Source organism: Rhamphochromis sp. 'chilingali' (assembly GCF_963969265.1).
Source record: "Rhamphochromis sp. 'chilingali' genome assembly, chromosome: 19".
NCBI classification, from domain to species: Eukaryota; Metazoa; Chordata; class Actinopteri; order Cichliformes; family Cichlidae; genus Rhamphochromis; species Rhamphochromis sp. 'chilingali'.
In genome coordinates, this window is record NC_137946.1 from 24,936,803 (window position 1) to 24,958,891 (window position 22,089).

At 40.4% G+C, this 22,089-nt stretch overlaps 2 protein-coding genes across 2 annotated transcripts; both read left to right on the top strand.

Moving 5' to 3' along the window:
• Window positions 1–1,308: 1,308 nt before the first annotated feature.
• camlg (calcium modulating ligand) lies at window positions 1,309–7,701 on the top strand. The gene is made up of 4 exons (XM_080866727.1): window positions 1,309–1,619; window positions 3,087–3,529; window positions 3,667–3,732; window positions 5,225–7,701. Exons 1-4 carry the CDS (start codon window positions 1,469–1,471, stop codon window positions 5,414–5,416), a joined length of 852 nt encoding a protein of 283 aa, XP_080722853.1. The 5' UTR covers window positions 1,309–1,468; the 3' UTR covers window positions 5,417–7,701.
• Window positions 7,702–8,720: 1,019 nt separating this feature from the next.
• ddx46 (DEAD (Asp-Glu-Ala-Asp) box polypeptide 46) lies at window positions 8,721–22,077 on the top strand. Its single transcript, XM_080866997.1, has 23 exons — window positions 8,721–8,869; window positions 9,040–9,198; window positions 10,198–10,320; window positions 10,647–10,734; window positions 10,910–11,078; window positions 11,286–11,527; window positions 11,828–11,938; window positions 12,103–12,268; window positions 12,386–12,506; window positions 12,702–12,877; window positions 13,124–13,245; window positions 14,608–14,686; window positions 15,608–15,690; window positions 15,900–16,064; window positions 16,182–16,344; window positions 16,731–16,924; window positions 17,050–17,187; window positions 17,541–17,690; window positions 17,840–18,067; window positions 18,281–18,499; window positions 20,713–20,857; window positions 21,261–21,334; window positions 21,451–22,077. Exons 1-23 carry the CDS (start codon window positions 8,853–8,855, stop codon window positions 21,496–21,498), a joined length of 3,180 nt encoding a protein of 1,059 aa, XP_080723123.1. The 5' UTR covers window positions 8,721–8,852; the 3' UTR covers window positions 21,499–22,077.
• Window positions 22,078–22,089: the final 12 nt, after the last annotated feature.

A 22,089-nucleotide genomic window follows, 5' to 3' on the forward strand; every position in this document is an offset into this window, starting at 1 on the left:
CTTTGATACAAATTAAAAACACACATTGATAAGATCTTTTCTAGAACTTTGTTTCATTGTTATCATAAAGGCTGGATGTTAAGACCTTTTACCCTATCTCCAATGTAGTGAGAGGTTAGCCAAGTGGACTTCAATCCCACCTTTCTCTACAGTGCTAGTACTCTATCGTAGAATATTGACGAGTGGACATTTATATTGATATGGTGATTCTTCTAGAAGAAGAAGTGGTTTGTTCAGATGCAACTTTGCAAATGTAAGCTGTGCTGATGTGTTCATTTCTCTTGTTCGGTCGTTTTTTAAAATTGTGCTGTCATTAACTTGAACATGCTAACAGAGGCCCATAGAGTCTGAGATGTACAGACACCCATCAAGGGTATGAAAGTTGTGGTAAGTTCAGGCTTTTAGTGATATCTGTCTGTCTGTTTTTCAGCATCAGTATGTGCTGTGTTGACATTTGCAATAAGCATTTTTCTCAGACCTTTAATTATATCACTTCATTGCTTTAATATAACCAATGACCAAAAGATGAAACAAATAAAATGATCAAGTTGTTTCATTTCTTCAGTTTTTCCATAGCTCAGTTACAATTATTTAAATCAATATGCCCTGCTTTTATATAATTAACTGAAAAAAATTGTTATTTCAGGTCTGATTTTTTTTGCATCGTTAATGCACTTTTTACTTCAGCTTGAGTAAAGAATACTCCAAACCTAGAGGTTAGAGCTATTTTTCCTATTAACACTACAGACCATTCAGAAATGGATTTTTTTTTTAAAAGGCAGAACTTGTCACTTCCAGCCTCTTGAGGTCTAGAGAAAATCTAAAATTTGGTGCCATTTCGAAAAACAAAAATGAAACTAAAAATGAAATTATCCCGTTTTTTATGCTTTATGCTTTGTTATGCTTATGCTTTGCCACTCAGAACACACTGTTTCCTTAGTGTTTCTTTGTACTTTTATATGCTCGTTAAATGCTAATATTGTTATACAGTTTTATGAAGGCGTATTAGAGCCGATTAAAGGCATAAAGAGGCTGAGGATTTAAACAAACTAAGAACAAATACATTTATTTACCATAAATTTATATAGTTTTTTTTTTTTTTTACCTTTTTCTTGTAAACTTGCCATTTGTTTTTATTTGTTTTAAATATCACCTTTTTCTTTTAAATATATGACCCGTTTTGTTGTAAATTTGCCTTTTTGCAGAATATACCCATCCGGCCCCTTCACTATTATTATTATTTTATTACTATTGACCGTCGCAATCATCGCATATCGTTGACGTAATCTAAAAAAGCCGTGCTGACATCATCACTGTGCGCCACAGTTAAGGCTCGTCGCTCTTTCGTGTTAAGCGTTTAATTCAGTGGTCTGAGGCTTCTGTGTCGTGTACCGTGAGCTACTGAAGCACTAGCTTTATGTACTGTGGGTTGAGTTTGCATTAAAGGGTCATTTACTTAATTATCGACATGGAGTCCGGGGAGGCCAGCGAGGAGAAGACGGGCTCCATGTCGACGGCACAGAAAAGAGCGGAGATCCGGAGGAAAAGGCTGCTCATGAATTCAGAGGACAGGATGAACAGGATCGTGGGAATCACCAAAAACGAGCCTGAAAATAACGGTAATCGGTAACAAACGATCCTCTGAATTTCTCCTGGGCGTGTCTTTCCTATTGAAACACGCTGTCGTGACAGAGACCCGCCTCATCCTGCGGCTGCAGTTAGGACGTTAGTGCTGTCTTTTAGGACCATAACTTACTATGTAAATAATCGGGCTCACTACAGATATATTAAGTAGAAGAGGAAAATGGCAGCAGCTTGGGATTCAAATCATGCTAAATGTTGTTAGCATTAGCAGGTGGAGATCAGAGGGTGGCTCACAGGCTGCTCAGCTCTGATAAACAGAATAATTAATACACAACAATACAGCAGTGTAGATAGAAGGTACCTCAGCCAACCTGTCTTATTGCACACAGGCTTTAAGACACCTGCAGAGAAGCTGCAGTAGTCAGTACATAAGAAAACAAAAAGTACATATATGCCAAGCATATCTCTTGTAACAAATATCTAGTCATTTGGAACCAGAAAGCACAGGAGTGAGTGACAAGGTAAAAGCTGCAGTTGGTTTTTGGCTGTGACTTTTATATATCCTTTATTTATCAGGGTAAAAAGTGTCATTGACATGAAGAATAGAGAGATATGGCCAAAAGGGGGCTGAAATTGCAACAAATAATTATTGAGATATTTTAAGTGGCCAAAAATGACTGTATTTATTATAATGTAGGTACAATAAGCAAAGATATTATACATTGAAAATGCATAGAAAAATCAGAAGTGGCAGACAATCACTCTATGGCACAACACCAGCAGTACTGTCTATGATGTCATTCCCTTTCTTTGGCGACACATCATAGTTATCATGTTTCAAAAAGTGATCGAAGCGACCATCATCATCAGTCACTGTTCTCTTCTTAATTGACTTCTTCAAGCCCTCTTCTTCAGTGTGGCCATATCTACCAAGCCCAGGTCCTCCTCCATCATCATGAGTGCCCTCGCTGAAGTTATCTTACTCTAAATATCCAAAATCAATCTTCCCAGACTTGAATGTGTTGAAATTCTCAATTCTGTGGAACATACTATGAGTTTTGACAAGTCCTGATTGTGTTTGCTCAGACCTCTCTGTTCTCACTCACTCCTGTGCTCTTGAACACTGTGAGGCAAAAAATTATGCTGACATTAACTTCCCAGTTTAACTTAAACAACACAGACAAGCTGGAACTCATCAGTGTCTTCACGCCGTCAGACCCAGCAAAAAAAAAAACTTAATGGAAACTTACTGGTACTACAATCTGTTATCCATATTATGCTGTCTCTGAACTGAAGTAAAACCATAGTCCCCTGTACAAAATCTAAACTGCTTGCAATTTGTTTATAAAGATAATTAATTAATTTGTTAAATCCTTTTGAATTAAAGCTAAAACTGCAGTTACATCACACCTGGATTTGGGGTTTTTTGGGACGGGGGGGGTGACCAATCATTTTAGCACTAGCTAATGTCATATTATTGATTATTGTCTTCTCATTGTCAGGAGCGTCGCGGCGTCCTGCAGAACCCCGGTTCCATCTGCCTCTAGAGCCATGGTCCACTGCCTCATCTTCTCCGAGACCGTCTCCAGGGATTGGCAGTCACTCCCACAGCTCCACCCCGGAGAGGAGAGGCTCACCCCTGCCAGAGCTCTCCAGTGAGCCACCCGGAGGATCCTCAGAAGATGATATCGGAGGAGTCCGGCGGAGACCGAGGGGCGAGCGGCCGTCAGATGATGTCAGTGGCTCTCCTCGTCCAGGCTTTCTCTCTGCATCCTACTTTTCTCGTTTTGATGATGCCATGAAGCTTCGGGGTCAGCTGGCCAATGAAAAGCCGGCCGAGGATGGAAGGTCGGACTCAGAGGAGTTTGATCCCTTCAGGGTCTTCAGGCTCATCGGCAGCGTCCTCCTTGCTGTTTTTGTCAGGGTTTTTGTCTGCAAGTATCTGGTGAGCCTTTGGTTTTTAACACAGACTTGTTAGTGCACTAGTAAGGAGTTCATTTTTACATTTTATGCCAGTATCAGTACCAAATATGTATTTATTTATTTGTTTGTTAATGCTACATTTATCTTGTTTTATTTTAGTCAATATTTGCTCCATTTTTGACACTTGAACTGGCCTACATGGGGTTGTCCAAATACTTTCCAAAGGTGAGTTTTTATTTTTTTAAGACTCTCGTCACTCTGCATGCACACATTGTGCATGCAGAGCGGACAGTACTACGAATAATATTTTAGTTTTGTTTTTCTCTGTATAAATAGAAAATCAAATACAATGACCTACAATGACCTACAATGACCTATTGCAGTTGTTCCGATGTAGTTGTGCTCTGTCTGACAGCCCAGTCTTTTTAGCTACAATCTTCTCAACCAACGCCAAGTTCATACAAAGTACAATAAAAACTATTTGCTAATAAGGAAAAGACAAATACCTGTTCAACAATTAGACAGATTAAAACAACCTGCTGAAACCGAGCATCAGAAAATCTGGGAATGAAAGATGATTCAAATGTAACATAGCATGGTTTCTGGTGCCAGTTAGGCAGTCTGAGTATTTCAGAAACTGATCTACTAAGATTTCCCCAGACAATCATCTCTTGGGTTTACAGAGAATGGTTGAAAAAAGAGAAAATATCTTATGATCAGCAATTCTCTGTGAGAAAAATCCATGTTGAGGGTTTGACTCAAAGAACTTGTTAAAACTAAGGTATACAGAAGAGCACCTTTAAATGCAAAATACCCTGAACCTTGAAGCAGATGGGCTATAGCAGCAGAAGACCACACCGGGTGCTTCTTCTGTCAGCTAAGAAAGGGAAACTGAGGCTACAGCTCATACAGGGTCTCAAAAATTGGACAATAGAAGTTTGGAAAAATGCTGCCTGTTCCAATGAGTCTGAATTTCTGCTGTGTCATTCAGATAGTAGGGTCAGATTTTGGTGTACTGTTGCCGACCATGCCCATCCCATTATGACTACAGTATACCCATCTTCTTGAACTGCTTTCATGAGCATGACGTTGAGTTCACTGTACTCATTTATGATGTGGTGGAATTGGAGATCTGCATAATGGATGTTCAGCTAACAAATCCACAGCGACTGTGTGGTGCTTTAATGTCAGTATGGTCCAAAATATGTGAGGAATATTTCCAGGAGCATTTTGAATTTATGCCACAGAGGGTCCAGTGATATTTTAAAACATGGACATAGCCACCGTGACATCACCCACTAGTTTTAGACTCATTTTGAAGGCTCAGGGTTTAATTTTAACAGCTGCTGTTCTTGTTTTTAAATAAGAAGTGATCATATTTGGAAAAGCTGGTGGATTGTTAAGTCATCACCAGAAGAATAGATGGAGAGGTCCAGTTCAGTGACTCCACTTAATTTACAACCAAAGCAGGTTGTAAACATGTTTCTTTCTGCTGCAAAGCTGGACATTTTAACATGGGAGTCTATGGGGATTGACTTGCTCTTTGAGCCAGCCTCAAGTGGCCACTGAAGGAACTTTTGGCACAAATTTCTAATAGAGTTTTAGTTTTTGAACATTTTAATCTTGATTTATTTAGTGCAAAAATAGATTGATTAATAATGAGAAGTAAGCACATATATTTGCATATAATGTGCTTTGGGTTCTCCTGTTTCTGCAGGTAGAGAAGAAGACCCAGACCACTGTGCTAACTGCTGCCCTGTTACTGTCCGGCATCCCTGCCGAGGTCATCAATCGCTCCATGGACACCTACAGGAGGATGGGTGACGTCTTCGCTGACCTCTGTGTCTACTTCTTCACCTTCATCCTCTCGCATGAGATACTGCTCTTCATTGGCTCAGAGACTCCCTGATAGGTTACAAGGACCTCTGTAAACCCCCACCCCTCCTTTTTTGCTGTCCCCTCCCATCTCTCATAGCAACATAGGCATGCTCATTTGCACCCTTAGGTGCTTGTTTATCATTGACAGTCTGGAGGTGAACCCCTGCTGCCTTATGATCAGGCCCGCACACGCCAGCTGGACGAGTGCTCGTCATTTGAGCTCTTCGGGATTTCACTAACGCTAAAGCTACGCCCAACCACAAAGTTCGGTGTTTGTTACAGACTTCCAGGTTAATATTTCTCTGAACAGAAGCTGTGAAACCTGTGTTACCTGTGTGTAAAGAATGTACTGCCATTTATTGCGCCGAAGGATATTTATTAGTACGGAAAATGGGAAGTATCACGCCGAAGATTGGATTACTGTACAGTCATCAGTCTGACATCCCAGTGGGCAGCCACAGATTGCATTTAACTTATGAAGGGGAAACACTGGAGACTCCTCAAAGGCTGGGTCATAATTCAAAATCTGACACCTGATAGGAACAATTGTTTGCTGAACAAGATGTTGAGTCAGAACGCTTTGAATTATCGCCAAGCCTGTGAGTCATTCTGCGGAGTAATAACCTCCAAAGTTGAGGTTAGTCTGAGCAGGGTGTCATATTTTCAGCCAGATTCCTCAGCAGGGTTCTAACTCTTCTGTAAAACCAAAATCTGCTGTCAAACCGATGAAAACTGCTGGAGAATTTTGGAGGTAGCTAGTCTACAACACTATAGTACGGTAATCTTTTTGTCAACTTAGGGCATCGCACAGGGTCAACTCACTTTCAGTTCATGCCACTCAAATCAAACGCAGAACACTGCTGGCCTTTTAGGTTGAAGTGCTTCATTTGTACATTGTGAAAGTGACGTTGGTACAACCTTGCAAGGAAAGATTGGAGAAGTTTCTTGATCCGTTACAATTGACAGTATGAATGACATTGACAGAAGCAGCAGTTTTCTGTTCTTTCTCATACGGTACATAAACACCCCTGCTGATTGCAGTGTCCACACCAGAGCTGTAGACGAGATAGAGACGTGACAGCTGTGTCACAGATCGTAGCATAGCAGCCCAGTAGAAAAATCTCCCGCAAACAAAAGTGTGAGAAACGTTTAACTCGAGCAGCGTTGGAAAAATACTCGCCCTGAGATTCAGAAATTTGCTTTCTGACTTTTATTCTCAGGTTTATTAATTCAGCTTTTTTGTGAATACTGTGATTAATCTCAGAGATCTCACAGTTACGTTGCTTCTCTCTGAGTGGAGAGGTTCGGATGACCTCCGACACTGCTGCACAGCCTATTTAAAACAAATAATAAGAAGGAGAGAAAGAGGCCAGCAGTTAGACATCGTTTAACCACACTAATAATCTGTTGTAGAAAGAGCCGTATCAAACATTTCTGTCCATCAGAATGAGCTGGCTTAAAAAGACCGAGATCTTAGAGGTAGAAGAGGCCGGGAAGAACAAAACTACTCTGGTATAAATGGAATGAGGAAGAATGACAGAATTTCTGGATTGCCTCAAACTGTGAGCTTCTTTGATTTTTCTACAAAACAAACTTTTACATAGATGGCCCTCCAACCTTCAGTTAGAGATTTTAAAGATAGTCGAGTGTTGAGGACCTTCCCATTTCTGAGGGATTTTCTTTTCCTCATAGCACTGCTTTAAAAATCACATTTTCTCTGATCTTTGGGAAGGGTCCACTTACGTTACAAACAATTTCCTTCTTTGTTTACGTCTGATGAAGAGTTTAGCCCTTGTATGTTTTGTGTACTTTATTAAGCTCGGTGAGCTTAAAACCGCGGTGAACTTTATACACGCTGAGAGTGTTTTGGGGGGTTTTACTAGAAAGTGCTGTCACTGCAGTTTTGTGTGAGGCAGTGGGACTTCGTATGCTTATTTGTGTTGAGTAATTCTGGTGACATATCCTGCTTTGCTTTGTTCAAGCCTCTCTCATACATACTTGCATAAATATACAGTATGCTCTCTCTACTTCTGTGCTGTCCTTGTTTCATATTTGTAATTTTAACCTGATTAATTTATGAATGTGAATATTTTTTCCATGTGAATGACTTGGTGTAATTTATCCCACAACTTGTCTGACCTACTTGATTGTTTTTTGATAAGGTAAATTTGCAGATACTGTTTTTAATGGCTCTTGCGGTATCTTACATATTTGAACGTGAGTAACAAATGTAGTGTTGATGTGATGTAAACAGTCTCTGCTCCAAAAGATGAATGAGCAACCGAACAATTCATACCAAATAAATACTACTTGTGTGACTCACCTCTTCTTTTTTTTTTTTTTTGGCAGTCAGTTATTGAGCCAAACTTTGAAAAAGCCTTAATTTGAAAGACCAAGGGAACTGAAATGACTAAATTTAGGTTATTAAAAATATGTATCTAATCTAATCAGCCAATCACAGGGCAGTAACTAAATGCCTGTATAGCCATGTAAGCATGGTCAAGCATGTTTGGTTTGGCAGCGTTTTAGACAGGATGTAACCCTAAAGGGTATTTGTGTCTGTAGCTGGAATCAAACCAACAAACTCTTGCACAATTGAAAGTGTAAGGTCAGAATTTGATGTTAACAACATGAAAGCATGGATCCATTCTGCCTTCAACAGCTCACGCTCCTCTGGTTGTAATGGTGTAGTATTTAATAGGGGCCTGGTAAGTTTGGTTAGATTTTTTTCCCTAAATACATGAAGTCATTTCAAAACTGCATTTTGTATTTACTTGGGTTATCTTTGAGTAAAACTTATTGGAATCATTTGATCTGCTGTTATACGTCTTGTCTTTACGGTTACTACTCTTCTTTTACTTTACTATTCATGGTTCATATTGAAATTTAACCAATCTTCTGGCAAATATTTGCTACGTTGAACATTTTGCATTTAGATTCACCCCAGTAGTGACAAAAAGCTGCCATTGGAGGATTTTTTTTTTATATATTTTCTTTTCAAATCCAGTGCGATCTCTCATGTAAGTCTCAGCTTTAAAATGTGGAAGATAACAAGAAAGATAAATAGGTTTTTAATTTATAACTCTGTGGTGGAACCAATAAACCACTGATCCTCCAATTAATACATCTTATATTTAAGAATGAGAGCATTTTAAAATGTTTCAGTTCCACGAAAGATAGAGATGAATAAGGTGAAATAAATGAAAATGAAATCATCTTCATAAAGTTCGGGAACCGCTCACAAATGAAAAGCCCTGCGACACAGCCTGTGATAAGGCTGGGGTATTCTGACCTCCCACCACTTGGTGGCGCAGCAACCTTTTACCCGTGGAGTTCAGGAGTTGTAGAGTCGCACTTTTTTTACGTGCGAGTTCAAACACACAAACATCCACTCGACGCGCAAGACTCGTTTATTTTTTGAGAACTAATTTCACTTTTTTTGCGAGACTTATCTGCGTGGGTTCGAGATGGGACGTGAGTCGAGGTATGTCTGGACTTTTACGGTTAGTCTGGTGCTGGTGAATCGAGTGTGACTAACTTCTGTTTGAGGAAGCGATTTTAGATTAGCGTTAGCATGCTGGCTAAAAGCGTACTGATGTTTATGCACGTTAACCAAGAGCTAATCTCTCATATCATGTGTTTTTTAATCAACAGGCATTACCGGAAACGTTCCGCATCTCGGGGACGGTCGGGTAGCCGATCAAAGAGTCGCTCCCCGGACAAGCGCTCCAAGAAAGACGAGCGGAGCCGGAGGGAGAGGTCACGGAGCCGGGATCGCCGCAGGTCGCGCTCCAGAGACAGAAAACGAGCCAGGTGTGTGGTGGTTTGAACTTAAGTTTAAGTGTACACGTAAATAAATACATTTTGAAGTGGACTGAAGTCTTCTGGTGTTTACAGCCTGAACACAAATTGAAGTTTTTGGTCACTCTTTTGATCCGATGTAACAATACTGACTTTCCAACCATATGCAGGCAGAATGACCATCTCTTGCAGACTTGCACAACACTTCCTGACCTATAATACGACGCAACAATACCAATTGCAGTTCTGGGTTCATTTCAGTCACTTTATCTTGCATCTGTTTCAAAAGTCTGACATTGTTTTGGTTGTAGCCTGCCTGTTGTCCCATTTCAGCTTCAGCATGCAGGTATTCTGTTAATAAATCACTCCTGGGGCACTCGCTAATCTCACACTCTTTTGTTTTCCCACTTGCAAAGATGAGTAACTTGACTCGCAAACATTACAGTTCTTGTCCAGAGCCAATGAGAAAAGGTCAATTGTCTGCTTGGAGAGGGGCACATTCTCAATTTTTTTTTCTTCCTTCAGAGACATTAGGACAACAGAGTCCACCAAAAACTCTTTGATAAACATCATCAGACAATAGCCTGCTTTAATGGGGGGAAAAAACAACAGGCTATATGTCCAAGCTATACGGTGATGAACAGAAGCCAAATTTAGTTTTTAACAAAACTGTTTACTGCTGTTGCTCTGTCTGGTAATTATCTTTAATTTCAGTAGAATTGCATCCATTGATTTGAAAATTCTTTTGAACTAAAACTTTCACATGTGTTGAATTTTGCAAATCCAGTAGGACAGTGGATAAAAATCACAGTGATGGCGAAGAATCGTTTTGAATCGAGACAATGAAAACTCTCGTGCACTTTTTTATGATACAGTTTTATCATGATTAAGCTATTGTGAGGTTTCCTTTCAGATGCGCATCTGCACACTTAAAAAGCTGAAACTGACAAAACTGTTGTCTCCCTGTTGATTTGTCCTTTTACATGTGATATGTTTGCCTTTGGCTTCCAGGCGCTCCAGGAGCAGGGAGAGGAGGAGGTCGAGAAGCCGAGACAGGAGGCGGTCGGGCAGCAGAAGCCGAGCCCGGAGGTCCCGCTCTGGTAGCCCCAGCAAGAGCAGTAAAAAGGATGAAAAGTGAGGCTTTAAATTCCCATCTGTGAAATTGAAAACACACAGAGTCTTCTACTCTGTACTTCCACTGTGTTCTTTTGCTGGCACGCAGAGTCATGTAAAGATGCTATCAGCAGCCAGGATGTGAGGCATATTTTCAGAGCTTGGTGACAGTTAAAAAAAACACCATATAATATATGGAGCTTTCCATTTTTATAAAGATTAAACTGTCCTCTAGAAGTGGTGAACGGTATAGAAGACCTTGGAAATTGGATGGATGGTTTGCTTAATCTGAGCAATTCCATAATCCCATCTATTACACTTTGTCTTATTTTCTTTTTCCCTTGCAGGGCTAAAAGCAAAGAGAAGGACACCCTGGAGCCAATAGCTGAAAAGAAAAAGATTAAAGAGGAGAAAGAAGATGAAAAGGTTGAGGATGTAAGTTGGTTGATATGTTTATTTCTGCTAGCTTGAATGCCATTGTCCTTTCTTCATGTTTTTCTTTGCCCATAGAAAGAACTTTAAAGTGCCTCTTTGTTTGAAATAATAAGCAAGTAAGTAAAGAACATAACGAGAAGTAAAATATTTGTGCTTTTCCTTTGTTTTCATGCAGCAAGACTTTGACCAGAACAAACTGGAGGAGGAGATGAGGAAGAGGAAGGAGCGGGTGGAGAAGTGGAGGGAAGAGCAGAGGAAGAAGGCCATCGAAAACATCGGAGAGATCAAGAAAGAACTGGAGGAGATGAAGCAGGGCAAGAAATGGAGCCTGGAGGACGATGATGGTGAGGAAGTAACTGGAGGAAACACTGTTGAATTTTTACTTTGGACTTCATGAGTAGTTTAAATTGTTTAAACTGTGTCTAACAAAACTTTATCTGTGTGATAAACCAATCAGTCACCCTTTATTTGCTTTAATTTTATCAGCTAACTGACCAATACTTGCTATAGGTTTATCTTTGCCCAGCATCTTAATTAACTCTTCATTTCAGACGATGACGAGGACGGTTCTGCTGTAATGGAGGGAGATGATGACGAGGAGGCGGACGGGAAAGGGGAAAGGCAAGAGGAGTTAAAGGATGGTAAGAAAGAGGGTGATGACGATAAGGACAAGGAGACTCCCATGGAGCAGCAGACAGAGGAGGATGATATAGATCCCCTGGATGCCTACATGGAGGAGGTGAAACAGGAAGTGAAGAAGTTCAACATTGGAGCCATGAAAGGAAATGATAAGGTGAGGACAAAATCCCGCATTTTGCAGTGTTATCCTTATTGCCCAACCCTCCCCAAAGTCATTAGGATCAGCTCTAAAAACACACCTGAACTAAAAATCTTAGAAAAAATGTTCAAATGCAATTGAAGTTTGTCAACATTTTCCTGATGTTTGTGTAGTTGCTATCATTTTGTCTTTAGGTGTTCATCACTGGAAGCGTGTGGCTTTGGGTTTATCATCTACTAGTGTCAGACCAGATGCTGCCTTTATGGATGTTTGTTCTTCTGCTGATGAATATGCGTGTCTTCTCTTCTTCTGCAGAAAGGTGCAATGACTGTGACCAAAGTGGTGACAGTCGTTAAAACCAAGAAAGGACCTCACACGCACAAAAAGAAGGGAGAGCTGATGGAGAATGACCAGGATGCCATGGAGGTGAGATTTTAATGCTTGCTTTGATTATATAATAAAGGTTAAACCTCTTCTCTCGCTGCCCGAGAAGCTGATATGAATGAAACAGAGATCCTCAGTAATTAATCTGCTTTCTGCTGATGGGCTCATCTTTTAACAATCTAAAATGATGCTCATGTGTTTGACAGTACTCATCAGAGGAGGAAGAGGTTGATCTCCAGACGGCTCTGACAGGCTTCCAGACCAAACAAAGGAAGATCCTGGAGCCTGTTGACCACACAAAGATCCAGTATGAATCGTACCGCAAAAACTTCTACGTGGAGGTGCCTGAGCTGGCCAAGATGACTACAGAAGGTCAGTGAGAAAACCATATCTGTTCTATGATAAACGACTTGTCTTTTTCATGCTTAATTACCTGTTTAAAATCTCTTTATTCAATTTGTTTATTTACTTTATTTTAAATAAATACAGAAGTGAATGCGTACAGGCTGGAACTGGAAGGCATCACGGTGAAAGGGAAAGGCTGTCCCAAACCCATCAAGACATGGGTGCAGTGTGGAGTGTCGATGAAGATCCTGAACGCCCTGAAGAAGTGAGTGTGTCTCTGTGTGTGCATGTTTGAAAATCATTGTGCAGTGAGCAGTCTTTTCTCTTTATATAAAATCCATTAATAAGCCAATAAATATGACCATTCATATTCACTCAAGACTAGCCACAAATATATAATTAATATATTGGGATTGCATATGACTCTTTCTGACAAGATGCTCATGGTTTTCTTTTAAAGGCACGGTTATGAGAAACCCACACCCATCCAGGCCCAGGCCATCCCTGCCATCATGTCGGGCCGAGACCTCATTGGTATTGCTAAGACCGGCAGCGGGAAAACCATAGCTTTCCTGCTGCCCATGTTCCGACACATCATGGACCAGAGACCCCTGGAGGAATCTGAGGGCCCAATCTGTAAGCAACAGGAACTTTTATTTTTCCTTTGGGCTTCTCGCTAAAATATAAATAAACTCATCTTTTGATCACATTTAAATAAAAACATATGAATCCTGTCTGATTCCTTTGCTTTTCATAGTCCGGGTTCAGAATCCAACTGTAGGTCAGATGAAGATCAAATGGTCAAGTTTTTTTTCTTTTCTTCCTTTTTTTTTTCCTAACGACAACAATCCAATTATCCTGTTTTTCCTCCCTTTTACACAGCTGTAATTATGACTCCAACCAGAGAGCTGGCTCTGCAGATCACAAAGGAGTGTAAGAAATTCTCTAAACCGCTGGGACTCAGGGTGGTGTGTGTTTATGGAGGCACGGGCATCAGTGAACAGGTAAGTGTGCGCTGTAGCACAACTACATCATTTTAGAGGTTTAATAGACCTATGGTGTCCATCTGAAATAGCAGCTCATGCTTTTCAGTAGAGCCAAAAATGGATTTATATATTGGATGGTAGGGTTAGATTTTGGTATAGACGACTTGAAAGCATGGATCCATCCTGCCTTGCATTAATGATTCAGGCTGATGTTGATGTAATAGTGTGGGAAACTACAATAGGTTGTTTTTAAAAAAACAAACAACAACAAAAGAACAACTGCTGCTATAATAACTGCTTACAGGACTACTGTCAACATTGACAGTATAACACAGGCTTCAGAGCAAATTGTGGTTCCGCTTGTTCCATCCATGTACATGTTTCTGTGTGGACAGTGAGTGGAGAGAAGGGTTTTCACCCACTGCAAAACACTTCCATGCAGTCCTCCAAAATGCCAGTAGTGCATGTCAAAAAATACTGTATATCAACAGCACAAGAAGAGTGGCCCACAGACCGGCTGTAGCACTTATTTGTTCGCTGCCTCAATTGACAAAAAGCTCTGTGCAGGTAGACCGTAGATGGGCCATCCCTGGACTTCCAGCATATTGTGAGCGAGCTCTCCCTGCTGAACCATAAATAAATTCTACTTTAACTTTGAGGTGGAGTAGAAGATTAAACCTGCTTCTTTTTATGGGCAGCAAGGGGGTGATTCCTCCAATTGCAAGAAGATTTTAAGTAGTAGAGTCTGTGCTATAACAGACCTTGGTTTCCTTTACTCTGTTACCTGTAAGCACTTTCCTGAAGACTTGAGTCTAAATGATGGCCATTCGTAGTCAGAAAGGAGGAATATCCAGGTTATGTTCACTGGCTAACGACTTGGATTATCCAGGCTGTTTACCAGGTGGTGATATCCTCAGTTTGAGTCTCACTTTTCACATCTAATTTCAAAACACCAAGGTGGTGATGTCAAACTGAACGTCACCAAACAGCAGGTGACGACGTTGTGGCTGTGTCTACCTTTTATACTATCAAATAACGGCATAAAATACCTACCTAAAATTGGTCTTCTAGACTATTTTGCAATTCTTGTATATATTTAAACAAAAACATGCATGGCTGAGACTTCTTAAAAAATATATTGTAAAATAATTTGAAGAATTTTGAAAAGGTTTGGAGGAAACACCGATTTGAGACCCAGTAGCAGAAACTTCCAAATTCAAGTTGCTCATTATTGTATACGCTCCTCGTGCACCATAATCACTTTATTGTGTTTGTGTTGGTATTATAAGTGTTTAAATTCTGGACATTGTTCCTCCCTCAAAACTCCTGTAACAGAAAGAAAATGTGTGTTTTTCCTTAACGCTGCCTTCTGTATTATAGATCGCTGAGCTGAAGAGAGGAGCTGAGATCATCGTGTGCACACCAGGAAGAATGATTGACATGTTGGGGGCCAACAGCGGTGAGTTCATCACTCTTGGTCGTGTCGCTTCTCTATCCTTATAGGACATAAATGCAAATCTGCTCATTTGATGCCTTTTCTTGTTGCTTTGCATGGATTAAACAGTATGATACAGTACATAATGAACCAAATCAGTACTACTTACTAAACTGTTGGCATTATTTGACCACCTTTGGGATCACTCATATCTACAAGACTGATGTGTTATTCCCGAAGCTCAGGCCAAGTACAGGTAGGTGGACCTGGTGCTGCCTCCACGGTTCCTCTGACTTAAAGCAGGAAACAATCGTAATGTTTGATAAGTGTATCATAACATGGATGTAAGGTGGTCAGCGGTATGCACTGTATTATATCAGAGTTTTGCATCATGTCAGGTTATTTTGACTTAATGTGCTGCTTCTGGGAGTAAATATGATTGTAGAGTCCTGCGCAGCACTGAGCCTTTGCATAGAAATGTGAAAAAAACACTATTAGTGTACTTAGAAAGTAGCTATTACATGTGTGTAGCAGTTAGTATGATAGAAGGGGTTTCTTGTTGCTTCCACACATGCGAGGTAATCTGTAATATGTTTCCCTTGTAGGTGAAAAGGCGCTCGCTCAGATAGTGCTTGATGTGGCTCCATCTCTTGTATTATATGTTTTACAGGTCCCAGTTGCCCCTGAGATGGTACGCAAGACGAGCAAAGAAATGAACAGCCTAAAATACCAATGCAATAAAACTCTGGCCACTTGAAAAATGTGCTGAAATTAGGATGCCTTGATTTATTGTCCAGTTGTATCAAGTAGTTGTATCATGGAAAAAGCTTTTCTGTGTTTTGTTAGACTAGTTTCATGTGATGTGAAGAAGGCAGGATGCCTGTTAAGCCTTGGCGTTGTTCATATTTAACTGATTTCCTTATGCCCGTCTTCCTTAATGTGTAGGTCGGGTAACCAACCTCCGCAGAGTCACATATGTGGTCCTGGATGAGGCAGACAGGATGTTTGACATGGGCTTCGAGCCACAGGTGGGGGATCATACATTAACATACAGCTTTTCATGCATCAGTAGCATCAAATGAAGCATTTTTAGTGTATAATGTTTAGCACTTGAGGAACGGTTGTCACAATAATGTTTTATAAAGCCAGGACAAATCAACTTTGAACCTGCAAAAGAAAATGTTCAGTGACAAAAATTCTCAGATATATTTTTTTCCCCCTCTGATTCACACACCAGGTGATGCGTATCGTTGACAACGTGCGTCCAGACCGTCAGACGGTCATGTTCTCAGCAACTTTCCCCAGAGCCATGGAGGCGCTGGCTCGCAGGATCCTGTCAAAGCCCCTGGAGATCCAGGTGGGAGGCCGCAGTGTCGTCTGCTCTGATGTGGAGCAACACGTGGTAAGCCATTTATGTTACATCTCACTAAACAGTAACTTTCCCTTTCAGTTTCTCTGCTTACTAGTTCAGTTTTAATTCCCCCCCTTTTTTAAAAAGTATCTGTTTTTATTTCTGCAGCTAGTAATCGATGAGGACAAGAAATTCCTGAAGCTGCTGGAGATTCTGGGTCACTACCAGGAAAAAGGATCTGTTATCATCTTTGTGGACAAACAGGAGCACGCAGACGGACTGCTCAAAGACTTGATGAAAGCCTCGTACCCCTGCATGTCTTTACATGGAGGTAGTGAGCCACACTTTGACTTTGACAGCCATATGATGAATAACAAAGCTACTGTGACATCACCCTCTGGTTTCTCAAGTCTCATTTAGAAGCCTCATTAGTTTTTTTTTTTTTTTTTTTTTTTTTTTTTTTCATCATATTGAATCTTCATTGGCTAGCAGATTGTCAATCACTTTTCAATTTCAGGTATTTGGGATGATCTGGTCTGTTTAAACAACGACCAGGAATATTAAAAAGTCTCATCAAACCACATGAATTCATATATTTTTTTTGTCCTCCTAATGTGAATATACAATCAGTCAGTTTTATATCTGTCAGTTATATTTTTAGGTTTCTGTTCTGTTATGGCCACATTTACTACAAATTAGTAATTCTGTGTCTCCAAGGAATCGATCAGTACGACAGAGACAGCATCATCAACGATTTTAAGAATGGAGCGTGTCGTCTGATGGTCGCCACCTCTGTGGCAGCCAGAGGCCTTGATGTGAAGCAGCTGATCTTGGTGGTCAACTACAACTGTCCCAACCACTACGAGGACTACGTTCACAGGGCCGGGCGCACGGGCAGAGCAGGCAACAAGGTCAGCCCCTTTAAAGGGAGCTCATTTAATTTTAGACATCAAAAACTAGGAAATTTGTGTTGACATTTGGGGTGTTTTGTTTTTGGTGGTAATCATGTTTAAATCTGTACACATTTGCTTCTCAGGGATACGCCTACACGTTCATCACGGAGGATCAGGTTCGCTATGCTGGCGATATCATTAAAGCTCTGGAGCTGTCGGGCTCTCCGGTCCCACCAGAACTGGAGCAGCTTTGGGCCTCTTTCAAAGACCAACAAAAAGCGGTAAGATAAAGACCCGCAGTAGGCAATCGTATATTTTAGCAGTACTTACTGCCAGGCAGAAACGTATGTTGAAGTTTCTGAAGGTATTAGCAACGTCTTTCTGCACATGTAATGCATCAGCTTAAATATCATGTTCATTTTTATGCTTTCTTTGCAGTTACATGGTGCTAGTTTGTTGCTTCTATACTTCGTATTTCATTTGTTTATTGTTTTCTTATATTGTAAATGCTTAACATTAATTGGGATAAAATTTGATCTTTGGTGTCTCAGTTAGTAAGCAGATTGAAAAGGATCTAGAAGAACAATGTGACAAACTTGAAAGCTTCTTTCTTTCCTCCCTTTGCTCTGTGCAGGAGGGTAAGACCATTAAGACCAGCAGTGGTTTCTCAGGAAAAGGCTTCAAGTTTGATGAGACTGAGCATGCTCTGGCCAATGAGAGGAAGAAGCTGCAGAAAGCTGCTCTCGGTTTGCAGGACTCTGACGATGAGGACGGAGCCCTGGATGTGAGTAACTTTTAAATAATGGAGATTTAAATTTTTTTTATTTAAATTATTTACTTACCTCTGCTAAGCTGCTTGGCTTCAAGTTTTTTTTTGTCCTCTAATTGCAGTTCTATTATTATTAAACATGTTTAACTGTTATTCCTTCTTAGATTGAGGAGCAAATCGAAAGTATGTTTAATTCCAAGAAGAGGGTGAAGGATCTGTCTGCTCCGGGCACGGCTGCTGGTCCAGCTGGAGCTGTTGCCGCCACAGCGGCTGCCCCCGGAGGTTTGCCAGGACTCGGGCCTACGTCTGCTGGTAACATCCAGAAATTGGAAATGGCCAAAAGGCTGGCGCTCAAGATCAACGCTCAGAAGAACCTGGGCGCTGAGGCTCAGGTACGTCAAGACTCCAGTGCCACCGTGAAGTGGACGGTTGTGCACGTATTCATGACACAGCTGAGATTGCTGGACTTGTGATTTTTCAGACTAACCACTTAGGTTTAATTTTTATTGTGTCCAATACTTAGTACCCACAAAAATCCTAGGACCTCAGCTAGTAATTAAAACTTTGTTTGCATTGTGACAATTACAATTACTCTGTGTCTACAGGATGTAATGCAGCAGGCAACCAACGCCATCCTGCGGGGCGGCACCATCATGACCCCCTCAGTGTCAGCCAAAACCATCGCAGAGCAGCTGGCAGAAAAGATCAATGCAAAGCTCAACTACACCCCGGTGGAGAAGCTGGAGGAGGAGCGGCAGGCGGCTGAGCAGGCTGAGACAGTCAGGAGATATGAAGAGGAGCTGGAGATCAACGACTTCCCTCAGGTCAGCGGCACACAGCGCAGGGCTGTACTGAAATATTCAGCAAGGATCAGTTTTATTTTTGCTCTTTGTTTTTTGGACTCAGGTTTTCTTTTCACAGCCGCTGGGTTTCAGTAGTTTAACTCGACTAAGTCATTTCTCCAAAACAGCATAGGGAAGGAATCATGAATCTGGATGTTGTTGCTGTGTATTGTCACCAGGGGTCTGTGTCAAAAATATGGGGATCAACTGTCTGCATGCTAGCTTATTTCTGTTTGTGCTGTTGTTGGATTGTTAGCTTAGCCCGTGCTGCTGATAAGCCAAGCCAACTTCCTTTAAAGCACTTTAAAAAACAGCAACCACTGATAAAACCTCAGGATACAAAAATAAAGATATGTTAGAATAAAATAAATAGAATTAAAATTACAATGTAAAATAAAAGCATCAAGACAGAATTAAACACGAGTAAAAATTTAAAATCAAAACGTAAAATCAACATCTCACACTTGGGAAAAGCCAAGATGAAGAGGTGGGTCATAAGCGCAAACTGGTAGTGAAGAGGCCTGTCTTTTTAACAGCAAAGAATTCCTCAGTTTGGGAGCCGCCATGGCAAATCCCTGTTCTCCCGAGCCTCCACTGTGTCCTCGGCACATCCAGGAGCAGCTGGTCTGCTGATTTGAGCAACTGGGAAATAAAACAGCTCAGATGTCGTGTGGGGCAAGGCCGTGTAAGGACTTAAAAATGAGTAAAAGACCAAATAGAAGACAAATCAAAACATAAAACAAACTTTTGCTTTTGCATTTTTTTTCCTGACTACTTCCTGTTAAACGGAGCTCTACTATTGCTCCCTTTGTTTTTCAAGCCCACTTTAAAAAAAAAAGAAAGAAAAAAACCCCAAAACTATTATTATTTAAAACTTTTCAACAAATTTACAGACATGTAAGACTAACCTGCAGCTACCTGGTTAGCCATACATTTGTATATAAATAACGAATGCGTAATGGGGAAATCTAAGGATCATAATACATCATAAGGCGATAAAACAACATCATCAATATGATTATTTATTGATTCCTTTGGTGGAAAGTTATCCAGACATAAGGTCATATGTGAGTGTTGACGATCCACCCTGTCACACCCTGTCTGTTTCCATCCAGTAGTTTTGCATGTGTTGACATTCCCAGCAGACATAATGCTCTGCAGTTTGGGAGCCACAATTCCTCCAACACCCAGATTTACTATTATTAAAGTGTACTTTCATGTGGGGAGCAATAACAAAAATCCAGCAAAATTCCTTCAAAAGTTATTTTTCCTGCCAAATGCACAGATATCCTGTCATTCTTTTTGCATTATTGTAAGACCTCCTTCTTCTCTCATCTTGCTTTTTATACGTTGTGTTGAGTGAACGTTGCTAAAACCCCTATAAAACTGAGAGATGATTCCCATTTTAGAGTCTGCTCACTTTTTAGTCTGCAGGCATTCTACCCATACATACCAGAAGTTCCACTTTACACGTCTTTGAGTGTTTTCTTTGCTTTCTTTTTAGTGATTTTCACACCACACCAAACCCATCTCCTGGTTGTGGTTTCAAGTGAAACGCGTTCAAGTTTTTCTAGCATAGACGTTGTTTCTCTAAGTGTTTATGTAAGACTTACACTGTCGCTTTTTTTAGCAATGCAATTTCAGATTTAAAGTTGGAAAGCCATTTGTACTTTTTTTTAAAACATCTGTGAATGTGTGTTCCTGATTTGCTTACACGTAAGTCTTGATTATTCTCCATTGCGAACACGGATGCAGACAGCTGGAGACCTGAGGGCCTAGTAGTCATTCCTGTTATACTCCTTTAAAATCCACCTCTTGCATGTAGTTGGTGCATCATGATGTAAAGTCTAACATATGCAAATTTGAGTGGAAAATTAAGCAAATCCATCTATTAAAAATACTTGACATTAAAATCCTCGACTTCTTTAAGCTACTAAGAAAATAACTTTCTTTTAATCTCTGATTAAAAAAGCTAAGCTGTTCTAATTTTTGGCAAAATGTTTATGCTCAATACAAATGCTTTTTGTCCGGGAGAGGGGCTTATCTTTTAGATGACAGATGCTTAAACTGAGCGTTTTGTGTTTTTTGTCACGACTGATTAACAATCAAGAATCCCAAAGTATTTTGTTTCTTCCTCTGAACATAAAGCAGACAAAAAAGGGCTTATAAAATCTTCCTTTTCTTCCTTCCCACAGACTGCCAGGTGGAAGGTGACATCTAAAGAAGCTTTGCAGAGGATCGGTGAATACTCTGAAGCTGCCATCACCATCAGAGGAACGTACTTCCCTCCAGGCAAAGAGCCCAAGGAAGGAGAGCGCAAGATCTACCTGGCTATTGAGAGTATGTGTCAAAGAACGTCTGTCCTTTTTTTTTTTTTTAAAGTCCTGACACCTGATATAACAAGATATTTTTAGGGCAGCTGTACAATTGCTGAACTCTAAGGTTCAGTGAACATGAACAATGAACATGATAACTTGAGAACAGCACAACGCAGGAAGTTTATAAACTAGTTATCACACGGAGCAGATAATCTTGACTTTTCAAGTTTTAAAGAAGGAAAAAAAGCTTTTGTTGGCTTAAATCATGCTGTTAAAAGTGCCTCTTGCAAAATACAACTCCTCCCTCCCTTTTGGTATTTTTTTTTTTTTTAATTACCTCGAAGGCAATGAATTTCCTAATGGGGTGTCCAGTTTCCTTAACAGAGCAGCCTATACTGAATATTAACATGTTATTTGTGTTGTAGGTGCAAATGAACTGGCTGTGCAGAAAGCCAAAACAGAAATTACACGGCTAATCAAGGAAGAGCTCATCCGATTAGTAAGTATCTTTTTGCTCACACATGTTAAAACATGTCATCCACTCTTATTATGCAGTGACTTTATGCCGAAAATGTTTAATTTTATTTCCCGTTTCTTTCTTTTTTCCCCCCCCAGCAAAACTCCTACCAGCCGACGAGCAAAGGCCGGTACAAAGTGCTGTAGAGGATGAACCGAGGCACACCGGAGGAGCTTCCATTCCTCATCTCCACAGTTTCATCCAAGTTGTTGAAGAATATTTTAGTCAAGATTTTTTGTAATGTGTCCAACTTTAGTTGCATTTTGTTTGTTTGCATTTTTGACCCCCCTCCCCCCCCCCTCCCACGCACGCACGCACGCACGCGCACACACGCACACACACACACACACACATATATATGTCCAATGATTTTTATACCATCAAACCAGCACAATGCTGCAGTGAACTATCCACAATATGTCTTTAAGTATAAGACCTGGTTTCATTAATAAGATGTTTTTAGTCACATTTATGTAGGAACACCACACCAACCATCATCTTTATGAAAGATCCCAAGAAAACAATGTTGCTAAGAAAATAAACTTGTTTCCAGTCTGTTAAGGTGCTTCGTATTTGTTCAGACTGCTAATGTTAATTATTTAATAGCAGTTCTTTGTATATTATTCATCAGTGGTGGGAAGTGATGCTTGGTGAGCATTAAAACTGCTTCATGGCTCGGTTTCAGGATAATAATCTGAAAAATAAAGTCGTTTTTTGAGCCTTTACTCTCGCTTGTT

Coding starts and splice junctions, on each gene's coding strand:
- camlg (XM_080866727.1), top strand. CDS start 1,469: ATGGAGTCCGGGGAGGCCAGCGAGGAGAAGACGGGCTCCATGTCGACG. Junction 1,620..3,086: donor AAACGAGCCTGAAAATAACG/GTAATCGGTAAC, acceptor TCTCATTGTCAG/GAGCGTCGCGGCGTCCTGCA. Junction 3,733..5,224: donor TGTCCAAATACTTTCCAAAG/GTGAGTTTTTAT, acceptor CTGTTTCTGCAG/GTAGAGAAGAAGACCCAGAC.
- ddx46 (XM_080866997.1), top strand. Junction 16,345..16,730: donor CTGCATGTCTTTACATGGAG/GTAGTGAGCCAC, acceptor TGTGTCTCCAAG/GAATCGATCAGTACGACAGA. Junction 17,691..17,839: donor ATGAGGACGGAGCCCTGGAT/GTGAGTAACTTT, acceptor ATTCCTTCTTAG/ATTGAGGAGCAAATCGAAAG.